The following is a 9,153-nucleotide window of genomic DNA, read 5'->3' on the forward strand; positions in this document are numbered from 1 at the left end:
GCAGCGCGGCTGCACTCCGTGATCGCTTCAATCCTTATTATCCTTTTAACAACACAATAATAGTAAAGACACTCGGTGTCCTGGTTAATACCCAGGGGCGGCCGGCGGCGGGGCGCTGAGAGGGGGGGGGGGGGGGGGGGAGAGAGATGGGGTTTGGTGTGTCGATAGACTACTCTGTGAGACCCTGCAAATCCTAAGGGTACTGACAGAGATACGCTGTTGCGCCAACTCTCTGATTCCGCGCGGGGAAGGGCTTCAGAACTGCCTGGGTGCTGAGCGGTGGCAGCACTAGATGCTGAAGCCTGGTACTGAGCTGGGATTGTCACTCCCCAACATGCAGCCGTTGGGCAGCGGAAGCCAACAGCTTTCTTTAAAAGGCAGCTTCCAGCCTTCAAGGGCAGGGCTGACTCGCGCTGTGACCATTGGAATGAGGGAGATTTAAAAAAAAAATTGCGTGTGGATGTTGTTGTTGTTTTGCAAATGCCTCTTGCATCCCAGGAGGCGCGTGCTGTGCTGGGGGAAATAATACCTTCGGCCTTCCCGGGGCCGGGGGCTCCCTCCCCGCCTGGGTGACCCGGGCAGGGCTGCAGCCAGGGAAGCGGCGGAGGGCAGAAGGCAGCCAGTCCCTGCGAAGGTGGATGGTGACTCTGCCGCACCTTGGAGTTCGTTCTCCGCTGCCTGGGGCTTATCAGCCTCCGCTCCACCCCTGCCTTTCACAGCGTCGCTCCTGCGCCCGGGGAGCCCCGGGGGAGCAGCTCGAGCTGCTGCTGGCTCGGGCTCCCTCCCTCCCCAAGTCTTTTTGCCAAGTGCCGCCTGCGTTGTCAACCCCTTGCCGGGGAGGGGTGGGGGTGATTAACATGAACAAACCCTTCTCGCGGTGCCCGGGGCTGCACGTCTGAGGCCGGAGCGGCTCGGCGCGGGGGTTCGGTTGAAGAAAGCTGCTGCGGGAGGGTTTCATTCACAGACGGCGAGCCGGTGTGGAGGGGGGCGGGGAGAAGGACTCCAGAGACGGGGGAGTGAGCGAGGGCAGGGGACAGAAGGGGGAGAGGGGAAGGCGGGAGCGAGCGCCCCATTGACAACCCAGCCCAGGAACGGGTTAAGCACATGCCCGCTGGGTCAGTTGACATGTAAATACAGAGCAGCTGCTCCTCTCCGGCTCGGGCCGGCTCTTCCAAGCTTCTGATTGGCTGCCAATGACATCACCCCGGCCCCTCCCGTGTTATACCACAGCGGACCCAAAGCGACGTCGGATAAACCATCCCCAAGCGGCTGAGAGCCCAGCCCCTGGCTCCGCCCACTCCCCCACCTCCAGCCATTGGCACCCCGGCGCTGGGAGCCCGCCCGCTTGCAGGGGAGAGCCCCCATTGGGCGCGGGCGCCGTCCGTCCCCGCCGACTCCGCCCCTTTCGAACCTTACATTTACAGTGTAGCAAAAGAGAAAGTAACTCTGTTGCAGCGGGAGATCAATGAAGCCGAGTGAATGGGGGTTTAACGTGTAACTCCGTAGGCACAGACGAGCGCCGGATGCTGAAGGGGAATACTTATTTATGAAGTAAGTGGAAGACTCTCATGATAATGACAGGGGCGGGCAGCGTTTATGTAGTTACACATAGGTGCAGCACCTATAATATACATAGTAAGAGTGCAGGGCATAGTTTCATCTGTATGAAATGCTACTTTTGGAGGGGTGGTGTAGAAAGCTTGGCCAACAGTGTTGAGCTTGTACTGCTTCTGATTACTGACCTCTGCTCTTTCTAGTGAGTGTTGGTGGGATGGGGGAAGAGGCTTTTCTTGTTTGGGATTGCTGCAGTGTGTGTGGGGAGGGGGTGACTGAGAGACTAGAGTGCTCGGAGGGATCTCCTTGCATCTTCTCCCTTGGCTTTATCTCCCCACCCCAGACACACACTTCATTTTTGTATGGTCCTGGGGGAAGAGAGGGTGGTGGTTAGTGGTGCTAAACAGGGTGCCTTAGCTCTGTTTTCTGACTTCATGGTTTTGCTGGAAATATACGACCCTCTGCTGCAGAGATTGCAGATCTTCCAAAACTGCATATATCCTTGGGAAAACAATCCTCTATACCTAGGATCAAATCATATGAATTGTTTTTGTAATCTTACTGACTTATGTATATTTTGAAATAAAATTAGTTGCCTTTTATTTTTAATTGTGCTGCTGTTTCCTCCCCCCCCCCCCTTTACTAGCTGGAGGAGATTGCTTTTTAGTTTTCCGTTATGTTTGACTGTCAGGCTCTTTAAAAAAAAAAGGGGGGGAAGAGGAGGGATAGGCTAGACGATCTACTGGGGTCGTTTTTTAAAGGTTGATGATGAGTCTCTACCCTGAGATTTCATTTTCTGTCTTGTTAGTGCTTTCATCTGTAGATGTTAAATATTTTCCCCATTGTAAAGATGTTTTCAAATTCAACCTGCAGAGAGATTTTTAGAGAAAAGAAGGAAGTGAAGGGACTTATTATCCCAAGGCGGGCCAGAGAATACAACTCATTGATATAAAAAAGAGATGTTATAGGTATTGTAGACATGGACAGTATAATGCTGGAAGGGGAGGAAACTGATATTAGAAGTGCTCAGTTGCTTTTATTTTGTTAAATTTTATTTAATTTGTTAGCTGGTTGATGGAATGTATTTCAAGGAGGGGGGTACCAGATGCTCTGAAAGTTGGTGGATATTTTTTGGCTTGTGTGTGTGTGTGTGTGGGGGGGGGAATAACTTTGTGGTGTCTCTTAATAGACGAGACACTAAAGCTTGTAAAGATCATGACCTCAGGGCTGCAGAGGGACCCTTATTCCTGGAGTCTCTAAAACTGTTCTGTGGGGTGAGGGTGCTTCTCCCTCTGATTGCTTGAGGTGCTAGAGTTTCCAGGCGGATATATTTTTAGTAGAATTGTACTAGGATCTGAAAAGGGGAGATGGAATGCAGGCTTGTGCCTTTCAATTACATAATGATCCCTGGCATCTTCTGTTTCTTGTTATGCTGTTGTTTCTGTATGGGTTCAAGCTTTCAAATGGCTTTCTCAAGGGTTTATTCCAAGGCTAGTTTTATTCAGGCTTGCTAGAAAAGTTGCACATCTGCCTCTGACATATTTAGCTGCTGTGCATTCCTACGAGTTGTTGAGCCACGCCAGTAGTTCTGTCCCTTGCTGTGAGCAGAGGAAATGAGAGAACATGCCTTTTTATTATCTCTATCAGTTGTATGCTTTGCAGCCTCAAGGTTTCAGAGTAACTCAGCATCTGCATGTAAATGAATGTCTCCTCTCGACTAGTTGCACGGTAGGCCAATTGCATATTCTGCATTCTCTTTGCGTACAGGCTAAGAGTTGAAGCTTTTGCTGCAGGATTGGGAGAGGTTCCTTCATAAACTGCACTGAGCTGATCACTCTTAGTCCGTGATGAGTATCAGAAACAGCCTTTAGAAATCTCTGGCCCTGTATGTTTCATGTGATCATTTTTCTTTTTCCCTTTGCAGACAGATCTTGAGTTCTTCTTGACTTGCCAATTCTCAGCCTCCTCATGCCTCCATCTCCTTTAGACGACAGGGTAGTAGTGGCACTTTCAAGGCCAGTAAGACCTCAGGATCTCAGCCTTTGTTTAGACTCTAGCTACCTTGAATCTGCTTCTTCTGCCAGTGAGAGTCACACAAGTCTCCTTGGCACAGCTGTTGTGTCCCTAAAGGCTGCTAATCTCACGTATATGCCCTCATCCAACGGCTCTGCACGCTCCCTGAGTTGTGGATGCAGCAGCGCCAGTTGCTGCACTGTGGCAACTTACGACAAGGACAATCAGGCCCAAACTCAAGCAAGCACCAGCAGCACTACCAACGTAGGAACCTCTACCACCTGCCCTGCTAACCAAATGGTCAACAACAATGAGAACACGGGCACATTGAGTCCATCGGGTGGAGTGGGGAGCCCGGCCTCAGGCACAACCAAGCAACTAGCTAGCATAAAAATAATCTATCCTAATGACCTGGCTAAAAAGATGACCAAATGCAACAAGAGCCACCAACAGAACCAAGGGCCTGTCATCATTGACTGCAGGCCATTCATGGAGTACAATAAGAGTCACATTCAAGGGGCTGTTCACATTAACTGTTCTGACAAGATCAGCAGGAGAAGGCTCCAGCAGGGCAAGATCACTGTCTTGGACTTGATCTCCTGCCGGGAAGGCAAGGACTCTTTCAAGAGGATCTTTTCCAAAGAAATTATAGTTTATGATGAGAATACCAATGAGCCAAGCCGAGTAATGCCTTCCCAGCCACTCCACGTAGTGCTGGAGTCACTCAAGCGAGAAGGCAAGGAACCTCTAGTTCTGAAAGGTACTTTTACCCGCTACCCCCAAAATAATCTTCTGGTTTCTTTTGTCTTTTTTCCATAAATGTCCTGTTTTTGTTTTTGTTTGGTTTGGTTGAAAGATGTACACTTAAAATCTATTTGGGAATCCTATATGTATAGAGTCACGAATAGCAAAAGGAATATTCAATGAAATTACTATAAGGCGGGTGCACAACTGTTGAAGGACCATCCTCAGAGTAGTTCTCAATGGTTCACTATCAAACTGAGGGGGGGGAGAGAATGTATCTGGTGGGATCCCTCAGGGGTCTGTCCTGGGTCTGGTACTAGTCAATGTTTTCATTAATGACTTGGATAATGGATCTGGAGAGTGTTCTTCTAAAATTTACAGGTAACACCAAGCTGGGAGCGGTTGCGAGCAGTTTGGAGAACAGGATTAGAATTCAAATGAACCTTGACAAATTGGAGAACTTTATTGAATTTCAGAATGTTGATTTCAGACAAGACAAGTGCAAAGTATTACACTTAGGAAAGAAAAATCAAATGCACAGCTACAGAAAGTGGGGAATAAGTGGCTAGGCAGTAGTACTGCTGAAAAGTATCTGGAGGATACAATGGACTAGAAACCAAATGAGGCAAGAATGTGATGCAGCTCCTAAAAAGGCTAATCTCGTTCTGGGTTTTTTAACAGGAGTGTCATATGTAAGACATGGACAATTACCTCCCTGCTCTACGTGGCACTGATGAGGCCTCAGCTGGAGTGCTGTGTCCAGTTCTGGGCGCCACTCTTCAGAAAGATGTAGACCAACTGGAGAGAGTCCAGAGGAGAGCAACAAAAATGATAAAAGGTTTAGACAACCTGACCTATGAGGAAAGGTTTAAAAAACAAACAAACCTGGCCATGTTCAGTCTTGAGATAAGAGGACTCAGGGAACCTGAACACATTTGAAGACTGTTAAGAGCTGTTACAGAAAGGATGGTGATCAATTGTTTTCCGTATCCACTGAAGGTAGGGCAAGCAGTAATGGGCTCAATCTGCAGCAAGGGAGATTTAGGCTAATATTTGGAAGAACTTTCTACCTATAAGGGTAGTTAAGCTCTGGAATAGGTTTCTAAGGAAAGTTGTGAAATCACCATAATTGGAGGTTTTTAAAAACAGGTTGTTAAACAAACGCCTGTGAGGGATGGTCTAGGTATACTTGGTCCCACAGGAGGCTGTACTAGATGACCTCCGAAAGTCCCTCCAGCTCTCCATTTATTATGAGTCCATGATTAAGAGAGGGGAGGAAGATCTTAGCATGTATCTTGTATATAAAACATGGAGATGATAGAGCTTGGTGGTTTTTTGTTTGTTTGTTTGTTTGTTTTTTTTATGAATATTGTTCTCTCGGGGTGAAGAGAGGGAGGAAACAGACTTCCTAGATTCCTAATTTCTGTGCAGAATTATAATTATTCCTAACTATAAAGGTTTGGACTAGAAATACTTACAGTAAAGGGCAAAGACCCAAGAAGATGCAATATTCTACCCAACTGTTTTAGATCAAATTGATTTTTGGGGACCTTGGATTTCTAGTAGTCTTGCTGTCTGTTATTTTAGTCTTCATAAAACTTAGCTCATAGAAGTTGGAGATGTGCAATAGAGGGTGGGGTAGAGGAAGAGCATTAACCTAACTAGTGTGAGTTCTCATACCATGGTAGTCCACAGACTGATCTACTACCTGTTCTGGTGGCTGATCGTTTGGATCTCAAAATATTTCACTCTGTGCAGGGTCGGCATGTTGGAGGAGGCCCATAAAACAATTTCTTGGCTCTGAAGTGGTCTGCAGGAAAAACCTTTTTTGAAGAACTACTGTTTTAATGCTTTGTCCAGTCTAATTTTCAGTGTTTCAAGTGATATCTTCCACCACTTTGAAAAGCTTTCCGCAGTCTAATACTGTCTGAAGATATTTACCTTTTTCTTCAGTTCATTCTGTTACTTCTGTTGCCAGCCAAATTGCTTTCCCCTTTCTTGGTATTTAGGCACTTCAAATACTTGGTTGACAGTTGTCTAGTCCTTCCCTCTCCTGTTAGCCATAGTTTAGCCAAACTGTATATATTGCGTCGGATGAAGTGGGCATTCACGCACGAAAGCTTATGCTCCAATACTTCTGTTAGTCTTAAAGGTGCCACGGGACACAGATTCAGAGTAACATGGCTACCCCTCTGTTACTTCAAGAATATGGCAGCTAAACTTGCTGTTCTGAGGGTTGCTAGAGGACTCTGTGGACATAGATGGGTTAAAGAATGGAGCTGAGTTAAAGGTTTTGCGGCAGCCTTCATGATTTTGTTTAAACCTTAAAATCATGTTTTGGCTTTCTTGTGCATTAACTGCAACTCACAGAGACACTGATTTGATTTTGACAATTGCAACTGGTTCCCAATAGACTTTCACTGAAATCATTAGGCCATCATGATTCTTATGTATGCAAAAGAAACAGAGACACATTATGCTGTGAAGCTTCCTTTTAAATTCAATGCCACTATTGGCCATAGTTCTGTCTTGACAAAGCTTTCCTTCCCCCCCGCTCCTCGTCTTGACACTGATACCTTTTTCAGCAGACAATGTTTCTACAAACAGATCTTTTTCTATATTTCTTTGTAAGAAAGAGATGGATAAATGACTTTGCATTATGACAATTTCAGGATCCTGATCTACAGCCTGGTAGCTATGGTTTATCTGCATAGATATTTGGTATCGGTGAAATGTTAGACAATCGTAACAGTAGCGAGCAAGTCTACACAGGTGTCATGCTTGAAACATGGTTTTTATACCCTCCTCTACCGATGCTACCTGCTGGGTGCTCTGCTGAGATTTCATAGAATGCTTGCAAAATCACTCAGCACATGCTACTTTGGTCCTGCTCTGAAGCAGACCATTTTAAAATTGGTGAGAAGCATTCAGTGGTTGGCTTGGAAGAGTCTCTTAATAGAGTTTGGATCTCTTCCTCCCCCCGCAATCAGATGTTCCCTCTGAACTATTTCTGCCACCGGGGGGGGGGACTGAGGTAGAAGACAAGAGAAGAAAAACCTATGTGTTAACAAGGGAATGGAACTACCTTGGGAAAGCAAATCAAGCGGCGGAGGGCCAAGAGCTCTCCCATTTTAAACAGGTGTCATGTGTCCCCCCACCCCCTGCCCCACCACCTAATTTGAAATGGGGTCTGAGTAGGGGCCTCTTGGAGATGGGATTATTATAGAGTAATTAATAAGGCTCTGCTTAGGCTTCTATGCCTGGAAAGTGGCAGTAGAAGTGCTTGTTATTTAGTTCCAGTTGTCAGATAGGATTTTTCCATCATGCTTCAAGTGTGTGTGTGGGGGGGGGGGTTTGAACTAAAATTGAAGAGAGGATATAAAGCCTCTTTGCTTTTTATTTTAGAAGATTTCTCTTGCTCACCGCAATCCAGTCATAATTTATTGCTGGCCCATCTGATCCTCTGTTTTATGTTTGTAAACATTGGTTGCTAACCTTGCCGTCCAAATTTATGTCCCCCTGATCTGGTGCCATGTTCTCCATGTATGGTGCTGCCTGTCAACCAAGCAGCCTTGTTGCCATTTTAGTGTTGCAGTGTCACATTGAGGAGAAACTGATCAGAGAACCTCAGGGCCCTTGGCCTTGGGGATTAAATTACTGCTTTAATTTACAGTTCTACTGGTTGGTGACCTCTGTTCAAGATGTATTTTGTTCTAGATGTCTGAATCTTTTTTTATTTTTATTTTTCAAAGCTGTGAGGGAAATATTGTGTGCTTTTCTAAGACCAGACTGATCTATTGATAAAATACACTTTTGAAATTGTGTACATGCCAATGGAGAAATTTAAAGTTAAGCCAGGTTGCTGCTTAATTTATTTTTAATGTTAACAGGACCACATGTTGTACTGGGGCTGCAACAAGAAGACACAGTTGGGCAGTGTTGAATGTGATTGGTCTTTGCCTTTGTTTTATATAGGGATTTTAATCTCTCTAATGTTCCTCCCCCACCCACCTTCCTCCCACCCCCACCTGCATTCTCTGCATTATTTCTTTGCCACTTCCTTTAGTTATGGGGTACATTTTTTTCTTTAAAAATGAAGGTAAGATTTGCATTTGATTTAAGGATTTCAAAAGCCAAGTTTGAAATGCTGATATGCCTTTTGAATAACAAATATAAGAACTTCTATATCTACAGAAGTATATATCAGATTATATTTTTAGCATTGTCAAATTGTGTATAAACTTAAACTGCTTTTTACTGTATCCTGACCAAATCCAAAGGTTTGGTTTGGTTGCATACAGTATGTCAAATAGCTTTCTCCCCCTACCCCCTCCTCCCAACTTCCCCTTTTTTCCTCCCTTTAACAGTAGATGCTAGTATCAAGTAGTTATCAGAAACTAAAGGCACTTTCTTTAGTGGCTGGATTTCTTTGTATATCATCATATCTTTTTCTCTTAGTGTCCCACATACAGAACTGATCACAGTAGTGTCTTTCACCAGTTCCGCTAAATGACTAGATGCACTTACACAATTTGCTTTGCCTTTCATTGTTCTGGAGGGGGGTAGGGGATATTATTATTTTTTTCAATCTCCCCCAGAGTCAGTGGGTGGAAAAAGTCAGTGATGTGGGCGTACTTCTGCTCTCCTTGAAGCTGATGGAAAAATAGTCACTGCATTCAGTGGAAGTAGACTTGGGAGCCCTGATGGCTTGGTCCTTAGCCTCATTGGCCTATGGAACAGGGTGGGAGGGAGAGACATGGGGTGAAATCCTGGCCCCACTGAGGTTAACAGCAACACTTCCAGGACTTAACCAATGGTGTGGAGGCGCCTTTGTGCCTTATA

General features: G+C 45.6%; 1 protein-coding gene across 1 annotated transcript in view; it reads left to right on the forward strand.

Annotated features, from left to right (window-relative positions):
- Nucleotides 1-1,461: 1,461 nt before the first annotated feature.
- The window catches only part of DUSP10 (dual specificity phosphatase 10), a 38,107-nt gene continuing 30,415 nt past the window's right edge, over nucleotides 1,462-9,153 (forward strand). The window contains exons 1-2 of the mRNA XM_024219273.1: nucleotides 1,462-1,551; nucleotides 3,479-4,327. Coding sequence (XP_024075041.1) covers nucleotides 3,523-4,327 — 805 coding nt within the window. The 5' untranslated portion in view covers nucleotides 1,462-1,551; nucleotides 3,479-3,522. The remainder of the gene's footprint in view (nucleotides 1,552-3,478; nucleotides 4,328-9,153) is intronic.

This window comes from Terrapene carolina, unplaced genomic scaffold (genome assembly GCF_002925995.2).
Source record: "Terrapene carolina triunguis isolate 2854851 unplaced genomic scaffold, T_m_triunguis-2.0 Scaffold262, whole genome shotgun sequence".
NCBI lineage: Eukaryota > Metazoa > Chordata > Testudines > Emydidae > Terrapene > Terrapene triunguis.